The sequence below is a fragment of the Mycteria americana genome, chromosome 1 (assembly GCF_035582795.1).
Source record: "Mycteria americana isolate JAX WOST 10 ecotype Jacksonville Zoo and Gardens chromosome 1, USCA_MyAme_1.0, whole genome shotgun sequence".
In the NCBI taxonomy this organism is placed as follows: domain Eukaryota; kingdom Metazoa; phylum Chordata; class Aves; order Ciconiiformes; family Ciconiidae; genus Mycteria; species Mycteria americana.
In genome coordinates this window covers 200,578,584-200,605,411 of record NC_134365.1, presented here as the reverse complement: position 1 = coordinate 200,605,411, position 26,828 = coordinate 200,578,584, and the positions used below count along the sequence as shown (strand labels likewise).

General features: G+C 38.3%; 1 protein-coding gene across 3 annotated transcripts in view; it reads left to right on the top strand.

Moving 5' to 3' along the window:
* The window catches only part of NUP58 (nucleoporin 58), a 38,514-nt gene extending 20,238 nt beyond the window's left edge, over nucleotides 1-18,276 (top strand). For 2 of the 3 annotated variants that reach the window (XM_075490880.1, XM_075490879.1), the window contains exons 13-16: nucleotides 866-1,067; nucleotides 7,016-7,114; nucleotides 10,002-10,097; nucleotides 16,180-18,276. In XM_075490880.1, the coding sequence (XP_075346995.1) occupies nucleotides 866-1,067; nucleotides 7,016-7,114; nucleotides 10,002-10,097; nucleotides 16,180-16,349 (567 nt within the window). In that variant the 3' untranslated portion in view covers nucleotides 16,350-18,276. Of the gene's footprint in view, nucleotides 1-809; nucleotides 1,068-7,015; nucleotides 7,115-10,001; nucleotides 10,098-16,179 lie in introns of all 3 variants that reach the window. The other variant, XR_012773806.1, reaches the window with a different exon arrangement.
* Nucleotides 18,277-26,828: the final 8,552 nt, after the last annotated feature.

The following is a 26,828-nucleotide window of genomic DNA, read 5'->3' as shown; positions in this document are numbered from 1 at the left end:
GAACCTACTGTTCTTTTGGTTTTAATAAATCTATTACATTTAAAGATTCTCTGTTAAAAGATGGAAATCATTCTATCAGTTCTTTAATTGAAGCCGTTTGTTCTTTTTATATTACTGAAGATATCCGTAGTTCCCTCATCTGTGACAGATAGAAATGGCTCATGATGAACAGGCCAAGCCGGGTGTTGCCACAGAAGGTGGGGTTTTGAGAAGGGAAGGGGCATAGGCAAGGGGAGAGGGGACACAACACAACAGATTTGAGCTACTTGTTAGTCTAAAGCAGAATGATCTATTGCATTTGCACTGCATTACGTCATTGATGAAATGCATCAGAAACAAGAGTGAATTGTAAAATTCTGGTAGCTGCTTTAGCTTTGTGCTAAGAAAGAAATGCAAGAGTGAAAGGAAGGAAAGAAATACAGGTGAAGGTGACGGGGAGCAAAAGCAGACGCCATGCAGAAAGGGTAGCACTGAAGAAGAGTGCGTTATTTTGTTATAAGCTAGTAATGTTGGCTGTATTTTGCCTCTTAGGTCAGCTAGTACAGCGATACAAATCGAATTGTGCTGATTTATACCAACTTTGAAGGATTTTTATACTATTCAGCATGTTAGTCTACGCTTGACTGCTTTGCAGGATTTAAGTAAGGAACTTGTTCTGGCTGTAGCTGATGCAAAACAGTTCTCTCCTGCTCATAGCCTGACTAGATGCTTTCAGGTTGTGGGGGTGTGGGTTTTCTGTTTGTGTATTTTTGTTGTTGGGGTTGTTTTTTTTGAAATGTTATTTATAAATCAGTGTCTCTTTCCTTAAGTTAAGGTTTTATGTCAAATACACTGAACTAAAATGGCTTCCCCCCACCCCCTTCAGATGCTCAAAGACCAATACCTTGGCTACAGGAAAACCTTTCTGGGAGATGCCATGGATGTGTTTGAGGCAAGACGAACAGAAGCTAAGAAGTGGCAGAGCGCGCCACGTGTTACCACTGGACCGACCCCTTTCAGCAACGTACCAAATGCAGCAGCCGTTGCGATGGCTGCAACACTTACTCAGCAGCAACAGCCTGCTACAGGTCTGAGTGCATTCAAGTTATAGATTATTAGTGTTACAACAATAGTAAATTTGTGTAAAATTTTCTATGAAGTCTTCCTTTGTGTTAGACTAAAAACCTAAACGTTGTGATGAGCAAAGTTACTGATACATAGCCAATAGAAAAATGCAGGGTAGACTTAGCAATAATTATACAGCAGATACTTAATCTTGTGAATTTACTTGTATTAGTGATATTTACTGTATTGTTCTAACTTACCCCTTGGAATGTGAGTCTTCACTCTTAAGTAACATCTCTGAATACACATAGTATAGCCTCTTTCCAGAATTGTATGGTTATAGTAAATTATTTCAAATCGGTGAGGAGAGAATATCTAAATGCATATTACCTTTTTCTTATGTAAAATTAATAATGCATTTTTATATAGCACTTTGGAACTGTAAAATGAAAAATGCTGTAGAACAGGAAGGATAGTGGAGCAAACATCTGTAGAATAGGAAGACGGAAGCCTGGCTTATTATTTTATAGCCGACTCCTTTGTCAGGGTGATGTTGGAGCAGTTTTTGCTGGCCATTCTGCTGTTGCAAATAAATATTAGAGAAAGTAGAGTGGATCACTGGTTCTGTGTGTGCATGTGTGTAAGAGGAAGACCAAAACAGAGGAAATGCATGACCCACTGCTAATGAAGAATGGATACTTATGGCAAAGGAAATAACTTAAGGCACCTTAGTTGACATTGTTATACTAACCAACACTTCTCAGAGAGGGATTCCTAAATGTAGAGAATTGAATTAATATTTAGTCATTTAACAGAAATAAGATAAATTCCATTTAATTTTACTTGTCAGCAAACTATGAAAAACATAGGTAACTTCATTCTACCATTTATTTTCTAAAATGTTGTTTATTATAGGTGTACTGAAAGTCATATTAGCACCTTTTCCTTCTCTTGTCTGATAACAGCAGTCATATTTTCAATGATTTTAAATAGAGACCTATGCAGCAGCCACCCTAAGTTTGACAAATTATTAGACTGTCCTTGCCTTCTCCATAAAAGGAAAATACAATGTGCTTCTAGCCCTGACCCTTATAAACAGCAAGGAGATAGGCTTAAAAGACAAATATGCCAAAATATTTTGAACACAATAAAAAATGAAGTCTCTATGAAATATATCTCTTCTAAATTTCCATCATAGACCACAGTCTTCCTGTTGCTGCTACGTTAATCCGTGGAAATTTTGTTGAAGTGAACAGAAAACATGAGATAATGTAATGTCACACTTCAGGCTTTTTAATACAGATAGAAGTGTGGCTTGTGCAGCCTAATGTTGCCAAAGTAGTTCCCTCTCCCTTCATCTTTCTCCTTATCTCATGTTTTTTTTTAAATACTCCCCATGATCATTACAGGATTAGTTGTGTATGAAAGTCATATACTTGGGATGTCACATTTGAAGTTATACTTGCATTTTCATGAATTGGGGTGAGGGATTTGAACTTCCTCTTTCTAGTCCAGATTCAAGAGAACTGCTAATAACTTCAGTAAATTGATGCCACTTATGGCATGACTTTGTGAATATTCTCTTAGGAGTAGGAGTGAAGAGAGGGGGGAAAAAAATAAAGGCAGAATTGGCCTGTACTAACACACCTGAGGTAAGGTGACTTTATACTTTGAGGTATTTTGTAACATTTTGTAGTGAAAGGAGCAAATGGGAGCCCGTATAGGTTGGGGGTTTTGTTGGTTGTTTTGGCGGAGTATTTCAAAAGCCAAAAATGTGCCAACTACAAGAGTGATGCAGATAGAACAAAGCCATTAACTTAACGTCAAACATGCCAACAAAAGTAAACAATAATTTGTCTACTACTTATTCAGCTGGAATACTGTTACCCTCCATGCAACTCACTTGAGGACCTGGAGAAATAGAGGTAGATTGATGTTTTGAGTGGCACTTAAGATTACTTAAAACTCTTAGAAAGTAGGGTTGGATGGAACTTGCAGTCATCTTGTCTGTTTCTGTAGCTCAAAAGCAGGATTAGTCAGGCCTGAACTATTTCAGAGATATCTTAAAGTCTTAAAAGCTTGCTAGAAAGGAAAATTTCACAGCTTTCCTAAATTACTGATTTCAGTGCTTGACTTTTTCCCAGCAACTTACCTGAAACTTCTTAGCTTTAGATTAAGGCTGCCATTTTTTGTCTTACTGTTAGTGGAAGAGGAGAAGAATCTATTCTTTCTAGATAGTATTCTTTCAGTTTTGCAGGAATCCTTAAATATTTAAAGACTGCCTCCTCTTCATTTCCTTTTCCTTGTTTGAGTTTTCAGGTGGCCGTTTGCTGCAGTAAAACTGCAAACGTTTGCTTGTTTTAACTTTGTGTTATGTTATTATGAATTTGATAAACTATCTGCTAGAAGTTAGGATCATGCATATTTCTTTGCAAGATCTAGATCCTGAAGAGTGGGATAGGTGAGGGATGGTAGAAGGTCATGAGAGAAAATACTATGAAATGAGGTGTATATAAAGGGGTGGGGGAGGGGGTGTCTGTGTAAAACCTGACCTGCTGTTGCTGTTCTTGAAGATAAGAATAAAACAAGAAAATTAATCTGGGCTTTAAAGTTTTTGACTAAAATCTAATATACGGTACTCTAGTATTGAGGGATCAGGATGGTTAGTTTCTTTTTTAAAAAATATTTTATGTTTACATGGTTAAGTCTATTTCATAAGATTAATTTAGAGTTAGTTACTGTTCTTTCTCTGAAAAAGATTAATAATATTTTATTTTAAATTTGTGTTCAGAAGTCAAAAGTTTAGTAGCTACATCTAAGCTGTGGGATCAGGGAATGTTTCCCCAGTTCCTGGGTGTAGATATGCACCCTATTTATGTTCTCTGTATGCCAAGATGTGTCTGGCTTCTTTTGAAATAAATGGAGCCAGTAGATCCTGGCTGTATGGAAGAAAGGGAGCAAAGATGCGCTCCACTGGTCTCCTGGGATGGATAATCAGGACACCAGGACTGTGGCGTACACACTGAAGCACAATTTTTGTGCAGTTTTTTGAAGCTAGAGTTACTAAAATTATGCTTGAGTCTTGTCTGCACACAACCTTTCTTAGTTCAGCACTTTTGCTCTGAGCACAGCTTTATCGGTAGCAGTGAGGCTGGTCATGCTTTTGTGCAGTAGCAGCTAGAGTTTTAACCACTGCCTCACCTGCACCTTCCCTGAGTAATCTTGAACAGCATGGAAGTTAAAATGATAGTGGCTAGTCTACCTATTATTATTGATGGGACTAAGGTAAAAGACTTTAAAGGAAATTACAACTCTTAGTTCACTAGGCTTTAAATGCATGAGGCTGAAACTGATGTTTTTCTGGTAAGACTAAGTTGTCTTAAAAAAATGTTTTTCTTCAAGCTCACCTTTCCTCCTCTAAAAATAAAGTACCCCCGCAACAACTTAGTTACTCTCTCCTTAACTGGTGAAGTGCAGAGTTAGTCAAAGCGTTATCAAGCTATTAGCACACTTTGTTATGTTTTGACTTGACTCAGTATGAGATTGAAGTGCTAATGGGAAAGGATACTGAAATTTTTATAGCACTTAAAATTTTTATTCTGTAATTTGATATTAACCTTGGTTAAAATTAGTCAGTGTATTACTTTGTCAGAATCAGATCTAAGTTGTGACACTAAATTTGTTTACTGTTAGGACCAGCTGTGATTTAAAAAATTGCAGAATGTCACTTTAGGAAATCTGGCTGACCTGTCTGGACTCTTTGTAGTGGGTCCTATTCATTAAACTGAAATGCTCTACAGGGCAAATACATCAAGTTTTAAAATGTTAAAATACTCGTTGTAAAGAATTTGTCTCGTACGTATAATAGCCAGAAGTGCCAATTTTTTGCTAGTACTTTTGGCATCGAAGAATCTTTATTACTAGTTTTTTGCTATTGAAAATTATGTTTACTTACAAGAACTATAAGTAGCGATGATGCCTTCAGAACATTATGGTACAAAATCAACAAATATCATATGCTGTTGCTCAATGAAAAGCTTGTTAGCCTAAGGCATAAGATCCTGTTTTATATAAAACCTGAGGTGTTTTAGAATAATGTTTTTTACTGGCTCTAAAAAACATGTTGCATTTGGTAAAACGCTTGGCCTGGAGGACTGTAGTGTTTTGTTTTAAGGTCTTCCACTAACAGTGCCTCCTACTGAGATAGAAACCTGTGCACTTGAGAAGGAACTGGATACATGTTTTTGAGTTCTTTTAGTTTATTAGATGACTAACTGATTTGTGTGGGGGTTTTTGTTTCTTTTTATTGATAACAATTTTCTTCTTATTTTTAAAGAGCTGCTAGGTAGATGTATCAGTATTTAAACTGGATGTAAACAAGTTTAGTTTGAAATTTATGTGAAAATTGTAATTACAACATCTGATATACTTTTTTTAGTTGAAAAAAATAGCTTGGGTTTCCCAACTATTCCCTGCTAAGCAGAGACTGAAAGCTAACAACTTTAGTTGCCCTTTAAATTTAGTTTAACACTACTTTGAGTATACAGATGTCATTTAGCTTGGATCACATAAGAATTTTGTGTTCCTAGCAAAAATGTTACTTTTCAATATACAGTGCCTTTCACTTGATTCAAAATGATTTTTCCATTTAAATCTTCAAATACTGAAATGGTTTTAAAAGCTTGAAATACTTACATTTTAAAACTCTAGATAAATATTAGTAACAGGAAACTTTGTAGTATGAAGGAAGAAATTTTGAATGAAAATAATCTCAAGTGTGATAATGGTTTAGGAAAAAGACTAAAATCATCTGAGCTTTATAGTAATATTTGAATAAATCATCACTTTCACAGATATAGTACATAAAGTATGTTCAAAGATGGAGACGGCTGTCTTGAGGAAAGGTGTGAATGTGGATTAAGAGTTTGGCACTGTATTTTATCTTCGATGGTTAAACTTTTTAACTAGTGCACTGAAAACTGTTTGAAAAAGACAGGAATATAAGATTGTACTGTGAAAACTGTCAATATATTAATTATTTATCAGAATTAATTATTTTAAAATGTGTTAGTAATGGGCTAGCAAGTTGATTCTTTATTTCCCAAGGTTAAGAAAAAAAAGGAACTGAGGCTGTAAATTTCATCTTGGCAGACTGAAAATGTTTATTGACAGTCCTGCATTTTAGGACTGAATATGCAGGGAAAGTACTGTCAACATTTTTAATTATGGGACAAACTCTGACTCTGAAATTTTGAATGTATCTAATTCATTAAGGTACACAGAACTGTGCCTTTTGTAAATGTTTATTTAAACAGGTGGTTTGACTAGTTTACCTTATTGAATGGTGTTATGTAGCAGACCTTAACAGAACTCAGTTATCACTTGTGTGGAAAAGAATTGAATTGTCATGTTACTGTGTAATTGACTTGCTTAAAAATGAACAATAAATTTAATAAAATAAAGTCATTGTCTTGTTTTTTATCTTAGTGTTCTGTTTAAATTTGGATGGAATACTTGAGTAGTTTTGAAGATTCCTATTTATTAAATTAACTTTTGGTAATATAGTTTTAGTTATATTAGTGTCAGTTCTGATGTTTTTAATTTGAAGGCTTTCCCTTATTCTATTAAAACAGGTGGCAAAATGTTGTTACCGATGAGTTCTCTCAAGGTTTTGATTAATGTTTTAAAGTTTAAGGTGAGACTGGTTAACTTAAAAATACTGAATGATGTTGTTATGTTATTAGCTTTGACTAGTTTCACCTTATTACAAGCAGTGTTTTCTTAGATTTTTACCAGGTGGATGTAGAGGCAGACAGTTAAGTGAGGAATTTTGATGAGGTAAAGTCTGGCATCTTAATGGGATTTGTTGAAAGCAATGATGTTCACATTATCAAATAGTTGAATAAATAAATAAAGGACCTCTTTACTATGAAAGAGTAAGGCAAGTTTGTTCTCATTTTTTTTATACCAGGGCCACAGCCATCTCTGGGAGTTAGTTTTGGAACGCCATTCGGCTCAGGTATTGGCACTGGCTTGCAATCAAGTGGCTTAGGTTCTTCAAGCCTTGGAGGTACACTTTAACTTTTCTAATCTTTCATTGAATTATTATACCGCACATCTGAATCTCTTGCAAACCTTTCAATCCACTAAGAGGATGATCTTTTTCAGGGGAAGACCTTGCAATTTGGCAGTCTGCGCTTTCCAAACTCCTTCGTGCCTTGCAGAAGGAGTTGCTAAGGCTAATACTAAGGCTAATAAGCCATTGTAGTGAAAACCCAGGATGAACAGGATGAAGTAATCACATAGAAGTTCTGTTCTTAAAGCTAGGGAAGTACATCCTTTTGTAACTACAACTTGACTTAATTTTACATATATGAAAGTTAGGCACCTGAGACATTGGATCATGCTGTAGCTAATGCATAGAAGTTTTTCACCTGTATGTACAACTGTTAACTCTAGGGACCCATTTCTGCTAAGATAAGAATAAGTGCTAAAAAATTACTACAGTTCTGGGATCCTGCTTGCTGAAACATATTTGCTTTAGCTGTCACTCTGTCCCTCAGTGCTGAGGTGGAAAAAAATCCCTCCTCAAGCTGAAAAAGCAACATTTGAAAGTGAGGGGAAAAATACTTATCAAAATGTTAATAGTGCTGGTGGGGAATATATTCCAAGAGGACACAACTGTGAAAGAGTAGGTGGTAATAAAAAAATTATAAAATTCATGTAGACCTTTTCATTTAAATGTAATGAATTCTCAGTAGTAGAACTACAAGTAAAATCTAAGTGATTAGTAGAATCTAATCTGCATGTAAATTTCCTATTTATATAGATCAGGGGTTCCTACAGTGCAAGTCAAAAGACACTAGTGTCCTCTGAAGCTTTTGTATGAGATTTGCAAAGAAAATCGGTACATCTGCTGAGCACAAACATATTGTGTTGGTTTTTTTGTTACATCTTCTCCTTTCTACAGCTTCAGTCCGCATCTCTACGTTTTGCCTCTTCATGAGCCGAACATGTGAATCAGTGTTGTAATGTATTAAAAATAATTCAACATCACTCGGTATTGTAAAGATGATGTAACTTGAATGTTACATCAGTTTTACCTTAAATTATCATCTTGAAATTATCTTTAAATCTACCTATGTCCTTTCTCATCAGATTTTAAGCTTTTTCAGATAAAATGAAGTCTGTACACCTAAACAGGAAAAATATCCGAGAATAGTGGGCTAAAAGGAAAGTAATTCTGAATTACCAGGTCGTCCCCACAATGTTTTAAATGCCTTTAAAAAAAACCCATAAATTTCTTCCTTTTCAACCAAAGAGGTTGCAGTCTAGAGATTGTTTATATATGTTCATCAATCTTGCCAATGTAAATTAAAGAACATTTTCTTTTAAATTGATGGACAACTGCTTCTAGTTTTGTCTTGGAGTCCTAACTTGTATTATTTTTTTGCTAGTTCTCTGCTTAGGAAGGTATTTGCTTGCATTTCATCTATTCTGTATTCATTTACAAAATTTTCGTCTTTTGACAAATCAAGAAGACTATCTGATAGAAGCACGTGTAGAAGAATAAAGGAATACATGCAAAATATCCTGCAGGTGTGCTCTTGGAAACAAATAAGCAGAATGAATACTTGAGATTTTTTTTATCTTGGGGTATTTTTTTTTAACAGGACAATTTTTAATGTATACTCTTGAAACATCATTTTAATTGGGGAAATTTGCTCTCTTTCCATAAGTACTCTGCAAATTTTGTCAGTGATAAACACAGAGGCTTTTGCATTTAAGTATGTAAGATATGTAGCATATAGATCCTGTGCTTCATGAAATATTTGTAGATGCCTTGCCTGACCATTGGTAATTCATTTCAAACTACATAGGACAGAAGAGTGTATATCATTTAAATAAACTATCTTACATTCAAATGATAATTGTCATTATATACCCTTAAAACTTACATGATTTAAAAATTACAGAAGACTAGAGAACGCTACTTCAGATAGTGTGTTCAATCCTTACCAGTTTTAAAATAAAAAATTATTTCTGTAAAGGAATGGTAAAAGCTCAATTTGCAGTAAAATACAAGTATTTTCCCTAACACGTGAAACTTAAGATGGGGGCATAATTTCCTCAAATGCAAATACTGTTGTCTTTTTTAAAACCTCTTGAGACAGCCAAAATCGGAGAATGTATTTCTCTTACTGTTCCTTTTGTCTGGCCTCCATCTCAAACTGCAAATATCAACTTACTTTTCCTTTGAAGTGATCTCATTAATAACACAATTTGAAATCTTGAAGTATTTATCTTATGAAATAATAAATGTCAATTACAAAATTAACTGAGTTTTATTACAGCTATATGTTTATGGCTGCCCTTTATATGATGATTTTTCCCATTAAATAATGTGAAATTCTGTTTCTATTCTGCATGTAACCTATTTTTCCTAGATAAAGCTGATCCCCAATAACCGGGGGACAGGAATGACTCTAAAATAAGCCAAGTATAAACTCAAGAAAATGTTTACTCTGTTTTAAGTGTAGAGATTTTTTTCTTTTAGAGTTGCGGATGAAGATTGCAGCTTTCTGTAATAGAAGTCATATAACTTGTGTCTGAATTTTCTTAGTTTTGGCCCATTTGGTTACCATTTTCTTGCCAATTTAACAGCAATTTCGTAAACTCTGATAGTTTACTTCACCTGTTTTTGTAGCTTTTCCTTTACTCAGTTTTGTATTTTGAAGGAAGTATTTTTCTCCAATGCTTCCCTGTTTGCGCTGTTTTCTTAAGGCAGTGCTATGTTCAGAATAAAATACTCTCGAGGCAATAATCTTAGGAATATTTGTTTACCAAATAATGCTTAGAATTATGTTTGGTTTTAGAATACTCGCCCAAAACCTATGTGTCTTTAATTGCTGTGTCTGTAATTTTTTTGTTGTATGTTTTTACTATTATTTTACTAGGATTTGGAAGTAGCTCTGCCTTTGGAAGTAGTGCCACAGGAGCATCATCATTTGGGTTTGGAACTACAAGTAAACCATCAGGAAGTCTAAGTGCAGGTGGGTTTGTTTCTCTTGAATTCAAGTTTATCTTAGAGAAAAAGTGTCATAATCAAACTGCTGCACTCAGTCTAAGAAAGCTACTGAAACAAATGTGCTTAAAGTTGCATGTGTGTATATAACCATTAAAGTAACTATTTACTTGCTAAATACACATTTTCAGAGAAGTTTTTAGGTTCTGTTAAAGGTCTCCTAGGTAGACAGTGTTGACTTAGCATTAATGTTTTCTGTTTGATGGTGTCTGTCTAATTAGAAGTGGAGGCAGGAGATCAGATGCATCAGATTGGATCAGATGCAGTCTGAGGCACAGAAACACAGTTACTACTTGAATGCATAGGCTATATAGTTACTGAGCTATTGAAATTAGTCTGTAAATTTGAGACAAATATACCAGTAGTTTGACTTCCTGTATTTACAGGTGAAGTTAAAATTATTTTTTAGAAGCCCAGAAGCTTTCCTTAAAACTGTTTATCTGCTTATCCTTTCTATTTGAATAGTAAGTTACAGGTATTGTATCTCTGTATATAGCCATAATTCATTGTGTTAACTACTTCAAAAACATTTCTGTGGCAATTGAACTACTCAGTACTCGTTTCACTTGCTTGGTTTAATTTTGTTAGATGGATGCAATCACTCTTTAACTCAGATGTCTGAAATCTTAGTCACTTCTATAGCTTTCATCTCTATTTACTTTTTAAATAGGATTTTGTTTTTGAGGCAAATAGCCTACTATAGTTTGTCTTAGTCTTCCATGACAGATTGAAGGGAGTATCATGTCTCCTGTGATTGGCTTTTGGTAGCATGTTTCTTTTTTAAAGGCAAAATTCTTTTTAACTGCTATTAATACAAACATAGCAAGTGGCTGGTGCTTATTAGTAAGTGCCCAGTACATTAGCTTGGACCAGTGTCCTGTTAGTTGCCATGCCAGTTAGTTGTTTTGTTTTGTTTTTTCCTTGGTTAGTGATGGGTTATGCTGTCAAATTAGGCCTGTAAAGTACCTTAAGCTTTGTATTATAAGGTAGAAATAGCTCACTAGGCTGGCTGTGTAATGTTCATGAATGTGTAACACCCTAGTAAATTCTTGATAGAATATCTCTGATTTCGCAATATGCGGTGTCTAAGCATCAACCTTCTTCTGCGTAGTTAGTTTTTAATATTGGAAACAAGTGAAAAACTTACACTGCTTACATTTTTATCTTGTAGCTTATTTTTCCTGAGCTTATATTAAATTACCTATTATTAATATTTATATAAGTAGTATTGCAGCATTTCAAGCTGCTAAGTTAGAAAGTACCTAATTTAGTTTTTAGTGTATTAAATAATATAATTAGAAAACTAGTTGTATGGATGAGTTGTCCACCACTAATGAGGTATCAAACCAAAGTAAATAGCAAGTCTGTCTTAGCTATGTTGGTGGTGTGCAGAGACGATTTAGATGTCATTTCGCTGTATTCCTCAAACCAGGCTTTGTCATGGTGGCAGTGCCCCCAGTCTCCCTTTAGCAGTGAGGGCGTTGGACCCAGTAAAATGAAGATTGTTTTCAGTTATCTCAAGAGTCTCAGCTACCGAAGATGGTAACCAGGAATATAAAAGATTAAATGTAATTCCTGTCATATTGTGTTTATAAAATAAAGCGGTCATGAAATACTGATCTAGACTGGCATTAAAACTGTGTTCAGTTTTGCATTTTGGCATTAAAACTGTGTTCAGTTTTGGGCCCCCCGCTACAAGAGAGACATTGAGGTGCTGGAACGTGTCCAGAGAAGGGCAACGAAGCTGGTGAAGGGTCTGGAGCACAAGTCTTGTGAGGAGCGGCTGAGGGAGCTGGGATTGTTTAGCCTGGAGAAAAGGAGGCTGAGGGGAGACCTTATTGCTCTCTACAACTACCTGAAAGGAGGCTGTAGAGAGGTGGGGGTCGGTCTCTTCTCCCAGGTAACAAGTGATAGGGCAAGAGGAAATGGCCTCAAGTTGCACCAGGGGAGGTTTAGACTGGATATTAGGAAATTTTTCTTCACTGAAAGGGTTATCAAGCATTGGAACAGGCTGCCCAGGGAAGTGGTTGAGTCGCCATCCCTGGAGGTATTTAAAGGATGTTTGGATGAGGTGCTTAGGGACATGGTGTAGTGGTGGTCTTGGTAGTGTTAGGTTTATGGTTGGACTTGATGATCTTAAAGGTCTTTTCCAACCTATACGATTCTGTGATTATGGAATAGAAACCTCCATAAAAATTTGGTAGCCCAGAAGCACATTAACTTTTACCTTTTATATCCAAAATCCTATGCCGTATAGCTTCTGGATTGCATATGATCTTTAGTTTAATTTTATTGAGGTTGTATAAATGGGTTTGAATGATGCCTGAGGCTAGACAGGTTGTGTGTGGTTTTTTGGTGGGGTTTTTTGTTTGTTTTTAATTTTAATGTGTCCTGTTTCTTAGATAACATTTACAGGATCCTGAAACAATATTCAGGTTTATATTACTGTATGATAGTTGTATCTTGTTTCTGAACCTTTTTCTTTCGGAAAAAAAGCTAGGAAAATGGGGGGAATGTGGGTTGCGGGATATACTGTTGTTACTGCTTGTGTTTAGATGTGAGTGCTTAAGTATTTTCCCAAACTGATGTCTGGTAAGTGTTTCATCACCCTGTCCTTCTAGGCTGCTGAGATGATGCCCCAAGTCTCTTCCACAAGTTTTCCATCAGTTTGTTCTTATTCTAGAATGAAAATTATAGATCCCCAAGTTGCTTCTGTCAAGTGTTTGTAAGTTATGAGTTAGATTTAATTGCTTTAAAAGATTTGAAAATGTTTCTAGTAGTATTACTGCTCTTCTCAATTTCAGTTTGTATGTTTGAAGAGAAAATTCTGAGTCCTCTGAAAGTACTTGAGCATCTTTTGATGGTAAATTGGGCTTAGTCCGGGAGAAGTCATTGTATCCACTGTGTCAGTAGATGAAAAGCAGAGCAACTGCAGTCCTCTAAATTCCTGTAGTGCACACAATTGCGAGATGGAACAAGTGTCTCGACTTCTCTCTGAAATACACACAGACACTGTGGAAAGCTGACTCCAGATCAAGTCCTAATTCATTCTTACACTTATTCATTTGATGGCAATCAAAAAGGCTGATGTGAGTGGGATGTTGTAAAGAGCACTAAAACTCCCAAAGTGATGGGAAAAGGAAAAAAAATCACCATTGAATTTATAGATATAATGTTAACAGGATGAGGGGTGTACACACCCACTATTTTTGTGAAAACTGAGATGCTAAATATGCTTTGAAGAGCTGAGTTGAGAATTTGTGTTGGAGACTTAGTTTTATTGAAGAATAGCAGCCTCAGTATATGGGATAAGAGATAATCAAGTGGGATCATGGCTGGACATATTCATACTGCTAAAAAATTGACCTGAATATAATCCATGTGTAATTATGAGCAGCTTTTAGATACAGGATGCTATAGTAAATCAGTCAAAGCTGTGCTGGAAATCCTTTTTGATCCAGAGCACCTATTGTGGCGTGGGGGATGAGGGCAGGAATAGATTGCCTTTGAGATCTGCTGAACTGCTGTTTATCCCTGTAGCATTAAAATAAAAAAAATACTGTTACGGGAAGGTGCGTACCTCATATTTGGCTTACCTATCTAAAGGGCTAACTGAAGCAGAGATGCAAAAGCCCAATGAATAAAATGTACTCTTAGGTCCTTCAGGGAGATGCTAAGTCTATGCTCTCGAAGGGCAGGTTGTTATCTACTTTCTGAAAATAATTGTTTACACATAAGTAATACTAATTTCAACAAAAAAATCTTTGATCACATTGTAGCTATGGTTCAAGACACTGTGACTCTTCCCTCTAGAAGTGAGCTGCTCTGTGATTGATTCTCTTTCCTTGCAACAGGAATAAGGCTGAATGTATACCTTGTTCAAGGTTTTGTCCTGAAGATTTTTCATTTGAGTATTCTGCTTTAGGGTTTGGTTTACTTTTAAGAAAAGAACTTCATACCATGGCCTTGTTATGCTGCCATGATGGGACAAAGCCATTTAGATCAATTTCCCATCTGCCTTTCTACACTTCTGTGGCTGCCCTAAATGCCACTTCTAACATAACAGCTATTACTTTCCAAGTTATATCTAAATTAACAAGCATGTTCTCAGTCTTCCATCACACAGTTTATGCATCTCTTTCTTATTCTAACTTTACTCAAATAAAGCTCAGGCTGCCTTTCCTGCATGCTTCAAAATAATACCTGCATCTAGAAGCAGCTAGGTGGAGGTAACTCCTGAACACTTCACCCTTGCCTACTGAACTCCTGACACTATAGATCACATACAGCTTTGTTATGAATGGCATTCGTGATGTTTTCTGTAGGAGGCAATACTCACCTGTTATCTCAGATACATACTTAAAGTAAAATGGTAACTTACCAAGAACAGTTTTGGTTATTAAAGATTTTTTTCATTCATGAGACTCCCTGATGAAGAACAAATTCATTCTTCTCAAAATCTTACTTGGGGTTCAGAGTTAGCAGGGAAATGGAATAATAGTTGCATCTGCTTCACCCCTTACATCCTAGGACGAGACACAAATTAGTCCACAGAATTTAGACAAGACCCAAATGAACAATATCATTAGTCACACTCCAGATCTGCACACTCATTACATTGACAATGAGTTCTGCACAGGCAACTGTGTGTTGAAGGACTGCAGTTACTGGAATGTAGATAGTGGGGGATTTTCTTGACAAGATGATGTGTTATGTAACCCAGGTCCAGATATTGCAGGAGGAAGAGTTTCATGTTGTGTTTTGAAGTAGTTCTTGATGCAAAGCATCAGTAAGAAGTGAGAGAACAGAAGACATCAGGCTTGTGAGAGCCACCTTGGGATTCTGACAAGACAACCAGTTGGGGTTTCATTTCTGTGCTTTAAAAATATTTAGGCATTGAGTTGAACATACTAATGTGGCCAAAGGATTGCTTTAACTGTCTACTAGAGAACTAACGGAACTACGTTAAGTAATGCATATTGAGAATATACCCTTTTTTGCTTGTGAACCAGTCCCATTTTTCTGAATATTGTAATTGTTTACAGGTTTCCATGTGCAACTTGTGCGAAACTATTTGTTAAAATCTTAACTTGCTCGTGTCATACTTGTTACTTTGTATGATTGGTTACCTTATTCGGTTTCTTGAGAGAACAAAAAGCGGAGTTAATGAAGTTTTGCTTCTTATTAACTAATATTTGAGAAATTTCTAGCATTCTCTAATAGTTTCAATTATTATCCAAGTTGGTTGTGCATAATGGATATAAATTCACAAAAGAAAGTACAATGAGTTGGTGTCACTGTTGCTGAAAACTAAGCAGATTTTCTTCAACTGATCTTGTTTTATAGCTGAACCAAATGTTCAGTTTGTTTACCTGGATAGAAGAGGGTGGAGGAGTTAAAATAGCACAATTTGCTCACCTAGTCATTCAGTTGTTCCAAAGCATTGTTTTCAGTGCTGCTTTTTGGTTTAAGTCATAAAGGGTGTTATTAAATACCAAGAATTTGGCAAGGATTTTGAGCATTTTCTGCCTCTCATTTAAGGCATGGTCTGTGCCATGTATGTTATAAAGACGGGCAAAGGTAGCCTAGTCAGTAAGGCACGAGGCTGGGCGCTCCGACTCCAGCTTTGCCATTTACTTGCTGTGAGTGAAGTGAGCGGGCCATGGTCCGCTTGTACTTCTGCCTTCCCTCCCACCCTACGTATGCATTACGTATTTAGACTGAGAACTTGAGGAGTTATGGTGGTTCTGTTGTACAATTTCAGTGGGACTTTTGGGTGCTACTGTTGTATGGATAGTGATATAATAGACTTGTGATTTAGGATATAATTGTTTACAATTGCTGAGGTAGACTGTGTTAGTGCTGTAGTATCCAAATTGTCATAGCAAGTCCAAGTGTGTTAGCAATGTGGCATACTGTTGTAGATCCATGTTAGTATAAAGTATTACAAATATTGGTAATAAAGTGGCTGGTGTTCATAACTGGAAGGAGAACAAAATTGCAATCCTGATATAACTTATGTTTTAAAATATTTTTCCCTCCCTCATAAGGCTTTGGCAGCTCGACTACATCTGGGTTTAACTTCAGCAATCCCGGCATCACAGCATCAGCTGGCCTGACATTCGGGGTGTCTAATCCCGCATCTGCAGGCTTTGGGACAGGAGGGCAACTTCTTCAGCTGAAGAAACCTCCAGCTGGAAACAAGCGAGGGAAAAGATAGGCACCCCTTTTAGGGAAGGGGAAGTGAATCAACTTTGTTCATCTGAAAAGTCTATTTTTCTAGATTGATGCATTAATTAAATTGCATCCCAGGAGATTTATAAAAATTTTGCTACTTTTCCCTAGTCTGAAATACAAAATGAAATCATATTGAACAGCTATTTTCTTGTGAATAGAAACCTGTTTATGTATTTTTATTTTTGGCCCTAGTTTTAGAAATGTTCTATACTGCATTATTATTAAAGAATCTTGTAAAACCATCTATTTAACCTAATGTTAGTAGCAGAATATTTTTTGTTAATAAGCTTTATACCATATGAATATATGCATATTTGTTTTTTGTACAGATAAAATATATTCTAGTACAAATACTAGAGTTCATACCTTCTGTTCCTGGATATGGCCTTTAAATCTTCTTCAGGGTGTTTTTGTGTATATGGATGTAAATATATACAGTACAGTGCACACATCTGTGTGTATGTATGTGTATATATATATATATGTATAAAATACAGATGTGCAGCAAACCTTGCCCCATAGACAGGTCTCCTTTTCTTTGTGTGTGCTGTTTCTCCATGTTGCCCTGTGGTCCCATATCTTGATGTTCCTAGGAGTTTCAAATAGTGGGTCCCGGGCTATGTCACCATTGCTGCTTGTGTTTTGTTGTTTAAGACCAGCTGAAATACAATGTTTACTATTTCATGAAGTTTGATAAATAGTGGTTAGTAGCTGGATTTTTTGTAACCTTTTTCTTGACCCATTTAGCAGCCACTCTAAAGAGTCTGAGATTCCGACACAGACATTTCATAGGTAATGTTTCCAAACTGGTTTTGTTTTTTCTGCCAAACTGAACAGTAGGGTGTTGCAGGATTTCAGCTGAAAGCTCAGGATGCCACAAGGTCTGTGTGCAAGCAGAGAGTTGTCGGGCTGGATGAGCTTTTCCCTGCAATTGGGGGAGATAGGATATGCTCTTCTAATGAAAACCCAAATTAGCTGTTACAAAATGGAGTTGATTCACTAGCTTCTTGTCAGTGCTACTAGCATTGACTTAAAAGCAGTTGCGTATCTGCTTTCAATACGAGGTATAGTACAATAAGTTGCTGCTAAGGAATGGAGGAGGAAAATGATGTAATTTGAAGGTTAAAGCTATGGCAACAGTAGTTTATGAATCTTGCATATTACAACATCATAGGTTATGGTGCTGCATCTCCAATTCGGTGTGCACTAGAAGTAGCTGGGAAAACATCTTAAGGAAGTACTGCCTTACATGACATAAATAATAGATCAATTGAATCTTTGGAATTAAAAGATACAGGTTGAAGTGTGAACATTGAACTTTGGAGCCGAGTTGCTTTTTATGTAGAAGATGTTTTGTATATAACATGCATCAAATGAATATTCACAATCATTTTCACAAAAGCACCTTTTTTTCTAAAACAGTTACAGTGCATAAGATTTTTCTAGTACCAGGTCATTTGCTTTCTATTGTTAAAGTGTTATTACCATTTTGTATGTTTTGGAAATGATGTCTGCATTCAGCAGTGATTTGCTCTTTGACAAATGTTCAGTTTGTCACTTGATCTGATAAAATTAAGGGAAACTGAGCACAGAATTCTTCACTTTTGTACTTGTATGTTATTGCATCTTTGTGAACAGTCTCTTAGGAGGGGATATAATGTGGGTTTTTATGTCTCAAAAATAAAGCTTACAGTTTTATTTTGATTTCAACCTTTTTTTTAAACTTTATTGGGCTGCAGTCAGAACTGTAATGTTTGTATTCCTTTGTTATTGCTTTTTTTAATAGTTAATATGTTAAACCACTGGACTTTCTTGTAATGTATTAATTTGTGAAACTAATTCTAAATGTGTACTGTTTGTCCATATGTGCAACTTACCATTGTGCAAACAATAAAACAGTAATGCTGTGATCCTTGTAATACATATTTGCCTATTAGACAGATAATGACCTGTTGTTCTCCTATGTTTAGGAGAAACAAAAATGTCATCGCATTGGCTAATATGTAGAATTGTTTTCCTAGAATTTATATAGTGCAAAATTGTTCTTGCTGAAGTTAGGGCCTTGATCTCTGCATTGAAAGTGGGGGGGTGAAGGGAGGTATTGTGTTATGGGTTTGTCTAGAATCTCTTCACAGTGCACTATATAAACCTGGATCGTGCCGTAATGTAACACAGCACTAGGTATGGCTTTGTAAATTCAAAAGCAGTCTGAGTCTCCTGGGTACCTGTGTTCTGTTTCTTTTCACATTAAGGCAATAGTAATGTCCTTAATTTAGCCTAAGTGAATAAGTGATTATGTAATAGAATAATCACATGGTGGAGTACAAACTAAAGTCAAAATGGGATTTGAAATAATTATATTCCCAGAATATTACTTGGGTGGTTGAATTTAGCCGTGATTTTTGGGGATCAGCATTGTATACACTGTTTCAAATTTTTTTCTTTCTTTTCAATTTAAAGACATGTACTATAATTAGAGTGCAAAATACAAATACATTCAAGGTGTGGCTTGGTTTTCTACAAGGCAGGTTAAGAAGCTGACCTGTACTTAAACACCACAAAATGAAATCAAGTCTGGTATATTTGTTCTGTAAAGAAAGAAAAATATGTACTGGAGGAAGGTTGAAGTCACATATGTAGGATGTGGTTCTCTATTAGTTTGTATCTTGTTATACAGCTGTGGTGTAAACTTACTTAAGTGACCTCTTTCTTTTACTAGTATTAACTTGGGGTTTTTTTGCATTGCTCTCCCTACAGTGAACGTAGCAGGAGGTAGGATAGCATTGTGCCTTGGGTTGCTTGCTTCATGAACCTCTTCCTGGTCCAGCACCTCAACACTTTCTTTATGCTCACATTTGTCTCTGTTCCTGACAAGTTGGCTAGCTAGATACTACCACACTTACTGTTTTCTTGCAGATGGGGAGGGAGGAGGTTGAGGTAAGGTGGAGTTGGATAGTTTATGCATCTTCCTCACCACAGGAAATCCAAATCCAGCTATACCCCCTCCATCTACATATTCTTAACATAACTGCATTTTGAACCTTGATTGCTTTTATAGCATCATTTTTTACATGAAAATAAAGTTCAGGAATACAAATTTAGTGGCCTTTTTTTCCATCTTTGACATCAGTGGTAATTCTGTGTTTTTTCCAGTCCACTACTCATGTTAATAGTAGAAATAATCCAGAGTCAGTCATGTCAGCTCTTAGTGTTATTGGTTCTAATAGCTGGAATGTCTCAGCAGAAGATATGAAAGAAGCACCCTGTAGGTTCTTAGTGAGAAATTAAGAGTAACTGTATAGAAAAATCCATCCAGAGCCTTATGCTCTGTAAAAGTTTGTTTCCCTAAAACTCTTGTTCAAGTTCATAAGAACAAAGAACTGGCTATGCACAAAAATTTCCAGCAACAAACTATGCAGTTTTTGGACTAATTGCTGGGATTGTGCTGTCAGGTGGTTTCCATCTTCGCTGTGGCTAGTATCTCCAGACGCTGATGGATGGTTAAAGTATCATAGTAGTAGATTTGTAGAACTTATGAAAATCAGCGGTTGGGCTTGGGGAGGGGAGTGATACCGAGTTGATGCCCGCAGCAGCTCTGGAAGGCAGCGGTCACCCGCTGCGACAGCGCCCATGGAGCTTCAACCCAGCTATAACATGCAATCTCCACCCAACCAGACAGGTAGGTTGCTTAAAGGGAGGATGGAGGTGGTGAAGGGGGAGGAGGAGTGGGGGGAGAAATGAGGGGGGATGCACAAGGCTTCTGACTGTGAACGGGACAACTCGTTTTAATTCCGTTTGGGATCATTTCTTATGAACTCAATGTTGAATATTTATATGCTGGTATTTTTGTAGTCCCAAATCAACTGAGTTTGTAATGTAATTTTTTGAATTGGTTGAATGTTGCATTTAGTAAGTAGAAATAGATGATTGTAGCAGTTTCATTTTCTACATGGGTGACTTTTTTTTTTTTTTTACTTGGGGGGGGGGGGGAATTATAAATTAACTCCATAACCAAAGGTATCAAAAAACATATAAAGTTAAGGGAGTCCTATCAGGATTCCAATAGCTCTGTTGGAGAATGCTGCTTTCACCAGGTGGCAGGAAGCTACTGGTTACATGCTGCCGCCGCAAAGCCCTTGCAGGCATAGCTGTCATGCGGTATCACCTTTTGTTTCCAGGTCATTCACATTTTCTTACACTTTTTTTTTAAGGTAGTAGGATTTTGTTAAACTTCAGTATTTGAACGATCCTTCTGAGCCATTTGACTCCTGTTGTTATGAGGTTTATTACTTAACCTTTTTTCACTCAGCCTCAGGAATTTAATCTTTATAGCCCATCGCGGCAGTTGAAGCGCCACAGTGAGGAGGTGAGTAGGCTACGTGTTACTTCAGCTTTGATAACTTTTCCAAAGAGTGGTTTGCTTTCTGTTTTCTCACCTTTTAGAAGTAAGGCAAGTCTAGCTTACTCTGAACAGGTTATGATTAAGTTTAGAAGCTTCTACAAACTAGAAAAGCTTCTGGGTTGATTTTACTTCTGTTTGAGTATAGATCTGCCCCCACCAGGATATCAGGTCCATTCTGTTGAACACTTGCATGGAAAACTTGGAATACGTACTCCTGTCCTGAACAGGTCAATAGCTGAACAGGTGAAAGGTATTTTACTTGATTATTCAACTAATGTTTCACAGACTGATGGATTTCCCTCTTTCTTTTCTCTTCAATGCAGGTGTCACTCTACGGCGTGTGCTTGGGCAGCAGCAGGACAGCAGCTTTCTAGAACGTTGTGTAATTGCTTCCAAAATCCAGTTCTGATTAGAAGCTGGTGTATATCTCCTGGGCAAGAAATCCCTTGCTGGCTCTGTGTATTTAATGTGGTACATTGTGGTAACAGCATATGCTTCAGAGGTGATGATCCCAGTCACAAAAGCAAGCTAGGATGATGAGGTTTTGATCAGACACTACAGTGTAGTAAAAAGGGAAAGAAACACAGACTTGGCAAATATTCAAAATCAAACTATTCATTGTATGAAATCTGAAATTCTGAAAAAATACCATGTACTCTTAATAAGAGAAGAAGGGGGTAAGTTCTCATGGGGAAAAAACATAGACGGGCAGCTTGAGTAGACTTTCAGTTGGGTGAAACCTAGGGGAAAAAATATGCACAAGTCATGTACAGTTGTGTAGCTAAAGCTAGTCTATTAAGTCCATGGTTAAGTACCTAAGTAGAAGCTACTCTAAACTGAAAAAACACCAAAACCCTCTAATCCTGTTAACAGTGTTAGCATTTCTTGGCTGTTTGGACTACCTTTACTTCTTTATCAACATACACATAAAGGAATTGAACCTGTGAACATAAACACTTTTGCTGTTCTATCCAGGGGTAAGGTAAGGTACATGTGATAAAGGAGTCCCTGCTGGAAAAAAGCCCGGCTTTCAAAAAAAGGCTTGGAATGGGTGGGCCCGAATGCTAAATGGATGCAATGGCAGTGAGCAGTTAGGCCAGCACTGCCCTAGTCCTTAGTATTGTGGGGACATCTCTCCATCTCTGCTGGAGGAGTGCTGGTGAGCGTACCTGTATCTTACCAGCATGTTGCTGCTGTTGTTTCATGCAGCTGTGCTTGGCACAGCTCTCCAGTGTGTTGCCTCCTTTATCCTTAACAGCATGCCAAAGGCAGCTGCGGTGGTTCTGATTTAGCATCAGGTCGGACAAAGTGAACTGGCAAGTGAAAGCAAAAGGAACGTGCTAGCCTTAATGCCACGGAAATGAGTCTTAGCAGAGCACGTTATATCGGTTTCAAATAGGAACGGTCTTTTTTTCTTTTATTTTGGCTGCTAAGGGAACTGGTGGCTGGCTGAAGGAACTCACTGCAGCAGACATGGCCATTGCGTACCCCCACGGTAGCAGTGTAATGCTTAAACTACAAGAATAGCTTTCAACGAGCAGGCAGGTGTTCACGTACCTCTGGCAGCCAAACCAGAAGCAAGCCTTATCCCCGGGGAGGGCGAGACCTGCTTTGGCTGTTAGCTAAGCTTATGCAGTACAGACCACAAGGGCAAAGCTCCTACTTGATCCCGCGGTAGCAAAGCACAGTTGATGCTGAGCTCTGCTCTGAGAGTAAAGAGGGAAGGCTTTTAACATTGTTTATGTTGGCTTCAGGCATGGTAATGCTCTGTCAGTGCCAGCAGTAACCTCCTGCTTGTATCAGAGATGTGCAGAAGTGTCTGGAACCCCAGGGAGGCTGTGGCAGCTCGTCCAGATTGCCCTGCGCAGGGCAAGAATCGCTCTACTGAAGATGTAGGTCTAACGCAAATGCCTATTAGCTTAAATTTATACTTTATTAGTAACAATACTTAGCTAGAAATGCTTTTCTGAGTAATTTGTCACTCTACACTTGAGAAGTGTCACCTTCCTCCTCACCTCTCCCCACGTTTTATTTCTATCGCCGCAGCAGCCAGTACAGCTGTTGTTTGTTGCTCTGTCATGGTGATACCCACGCTGCTGTAACGGGGTTTGCCAGGCTTCGGAGCTGCCGAGAACTACCGGGGCAAAAGGGATACTTGGATAAGATTGTGGGCTCAGGCAGATGGATGGTGATAGCATTCCAGTAGCGACAGAAATAGTAACGTTAAAAACCAGACACCGTTGCAGAGTGGGGGATGTATTATTTAAAGTTAGCCCTGAGAATGGAGGGGGGGTTGAAATCCAAAGCCTCATTGCTAGGTTATATCGTCTTGAAGGTAAGTCTTATTTGATCTGTACTACTGATGTCAAGTAAAATAGCAATGATGTAAGCAGATACAGTCTTTTACTTCTTTTGTAAGCAGTATAAAAAAAAATGTCCTGATCTAGAAAATATTCTCATAAATATTGTTAGTTTTCTGCACCAAGGTGCTGCTTCTTGCTCATCTGCACTAATAATCCCGATGTAAAATCGAAAACTGCAAATTAAGCTGTAGTTTCATAGAATCATAGAATAGTTCAGGTTGGAAGGGACCTTTACAGGTCGTCTAGTCCAATCCCCCTGCAAGAGCAGGGACATCTTTAACTAGATCAGGTTGCTCAGAGCCCCGTCCAACCTGACCTTGAATGTTTCCAGGGATGGGGCCTCCACTACCTCTCTGGGCAACCTGTTCCAGTGCCTCACCACCCTCATTGTAAAAAAAATTCTTTCTTAAATCCAGTCTAAATCTGCCCTCTTTTAGTTTAAAACCATTGCTCCTTGTCCTGTCACAACAGGCCTTGCTAAAAAGTCTGTCCCCTTCTTTCCTATAGGCCCCCTTTAAGTACTGGAAGGCTGCTATAAGGTCTCCCCGCAGCCTTCCCTTCTCCAGGCTGAACAACCCCAACTCTCTCAGCTGGTCCTCGTAGGAGAGGTGCTCCAGCCCTCGGATCATTTTCGTGGCCCTCCTCTGGACCCACTCCAACAGCTCCATGTCCTCCTTGTGCTGAGGGCTCCAGAGCTGGACGCAGTACTCCAGGTGGGGTCCCACCAGAGCAGAGCAGAGGGGCAGAATCACCTCCCTCGACCTGCTGGCCACGCTTCTTTTGGTGCAGCCCAGGATACGGTTGGCCTGGGCTGCGAGCACACATTGTTGGCTCGTGTCCAGCTTTTCATCCATCAGTACCCCCAAGTCCTTCTCCACAGGGCTGCTCTCAATCACATCATCCCCCAGCCTGTATTGAAACCAAGGATTGCCCCGACCCAGGGGTAGGACCCTGCACTTGGCCTTGTTGAACCTCATGAGGTTCACACAGGCCCACTTCTCCAGCTTGTCCAGGTCCCTCTGGATGACATCCCGTCCTTCTGGCGTGTCAACTGCACCACTCAGCTTGGTGTCATCTGCAAACTTGCTGAGGGTGCACTTGATCTCGCTGTCAATGTCATTGATGAAAATATTGAACAGCACTGGTCCCAGTATGGATCCCTGAGGGACACCACTCATCACTGATCTCCATCTGGACATCGAGCCATTGACCGCTACCCTCTGGATGTGACCATCCAACCAATTCCTTATCCACTGAACAGTCCACCCATCAAATCCGTATCTCTCCAATTTAGAGAGAAGGATGTTGTGGGGGATTGTGTCAAAGGCTTTACGTAAGTCCAGATAGATGACGTCCATTGCTTTTCCCTCAAGTCCTGTTGAACCATACCAAGAAGAGAAGCACCTTTTTCTTGTCTGAAGCTTGTTAATCTTACTGTACAATCAGCAGTCACTACAGCTGCACAGTGATGCTGCTTTCACTGTATTGTGCCTAAATCCTTGTCTCGTGCTCTGGCATCGGGAGGTGAGCAACAGTAAAATTCTGTTTCTCTTCCTGCATTTGATAAAATGCTCATGCTTTATGCAGCATAAACTGGAGTGTGAATGTGGAAAATTCCTGTACTTTGGGGTTTTTCTTTTTTCAATTGAAATAACTTTACAATAACGATGCCTTGTCAAATTGGCCAGTCTCACTGGGAGGGCAGACTGTGGAAAGATGGATTTAGTCCATAATAAGTAATTCTTCCTCTCTTCTTGTCTGAGGAGGGGAAAAAAGCTAAAATGCTTTCCTTTTTGCTAGTGGCTGGAGCGGTTGGTTACAGCAGAAATAGTAATTTGATTAGGAAACGGCAGCCCTTTCAATCTGAAGATGTGTACTTCAGCTTTGTGTCTTTTATACTGTAACAGCAATCTGTTGTGTCTGCAGTAAGCGGGAGCTCCAGAAATCAATGTACTAAGAGTCCTGGGAGAAGAGCATGGCAGTTGTATTGATCACAGCCACCTAGTCCGACTGCTAACAAACTCCCTAAAGCCCCGGTCAGATGGGGCTCAGTGTTGAAACTGGGGGATGTTTTCTGAGAAACAGCCTCCTCCTTAACTTGTTGCAATGTTGCCCTCGTGAATTTGGAGGAAGATGTCCCCCAGCACTCACAGATACTGTTACCCGGTCACCTCGCTCCCCGCAGCCTGTGTCCCTTAACCCCTTTATCGAGACAGCGGTGCATTTTGGAGCCAGCCGTGCGATACTGGAGGTGTCTGCATTGGCTGTGATAATGCGGTGCCAGCACTGATGTCTGCTGTCACTGCTGCGTACGCCGAGACGGCGAGCACTGATAGCAGAAGCCGAGCTTTGCGTACTGATGTGCTTGGTGCCGGTGCAGCCACTGCAGATTCACAGCCCAGCCCTTGAGGAGTGTGCGAACTTCATATCATTTCATTCAAGGTTCTTTTTACAGTCCTTTGACTCTTTCTGTGAGATTTTTTTTTTCCTTGGGTCATCTTGTTCTAATTATTTTCCAGGAAATGAGAGCTAATAAAAGAAAGCCTTTCTGCTATGAATACACGTGTATTTTAAAATGTAGATATTAAATATGTTCCCTAAGCAGAAATAAAAACCAGTCTGGCTTACGCAAGTAATACCACAGTTTGGGCCTTTAAAGATACTGATGGTGTTTAAATAATACTTACCATAGGTATAGCTACACTGGTGTAAAAGGTAGCTAATAACCAGGGCAGGCAGAGAAGGAAACCCTACTAAGTGAAGCTCATATATTCTGGTAACTATCCTCATCTGGGAAATTACATTAGTATAACCTGTCAGTAAGGACTGCACTCTTGATTACAACAGTTCTCTGTACAAAACCCATAGCAATGGTGTTTTAATAACGCTACCCTTCCCACTAACTTCACATGGGGGCAGCAAGGCATCGCTTTATCAGCGGGAAATACGGTTTTACCTGAGAAGCGACTTTGCCAGGATAAATGCACGAGATGCAGGGATTTCTGACTCCCAGGCCATTTGTTTATAAGTTTAAAAAAAACCCCAAACAACAAAACGAACAGTTTTTTAAGTAACTAAACCCCTACATACTCACCTTGGCTTTCAGATGGGAATTGATTCCATTATTTGATATTACCAGGAAGAGGAATCTCTACTGATGGAGCGTTAAGCTGCAATATGTAAGTGTACAAACTGCAATAAAATCCAGCTCTTGCAGTAAGCGTGGTCTGGATTTTACATGCCAAGTGATCTAAACAATAGTACCGTGATGATGAATTCTAGCTTTTCTCTGGGAGAAGGGAGCAAGAAGACTTCATGTTATGAGTTTTAATTTACAATCCTGATTTGCAACGTTGTGGACGCAACTGCAGAGCCAGAGTAATTCCCGAATCCAGATTTTCAAGGTTTCTGATCAGGTTGCAAAATGGTTTGACAGTAATGATGTAACGATAGATACACTAGCTAAATATAACGAGAAAGGTACATAAATGCCTGTTTGGCATGCAGGGCTGGGCAATGAAAAGCAGGTAGTCTCACTTGTACCCAAGTGACTAGGCTACCAAGAATGAAACCGAATATCCCAAAGGGGAAGAGAAGAAAGCGTCCATCCACCGTCTAAAGTTTATCTCCACTGGGTTGAAAGGAAAAGGGGGTAGGAGTTGCTGCCAGTTTTGTGTCTCTTTTACCATCAAGGGAA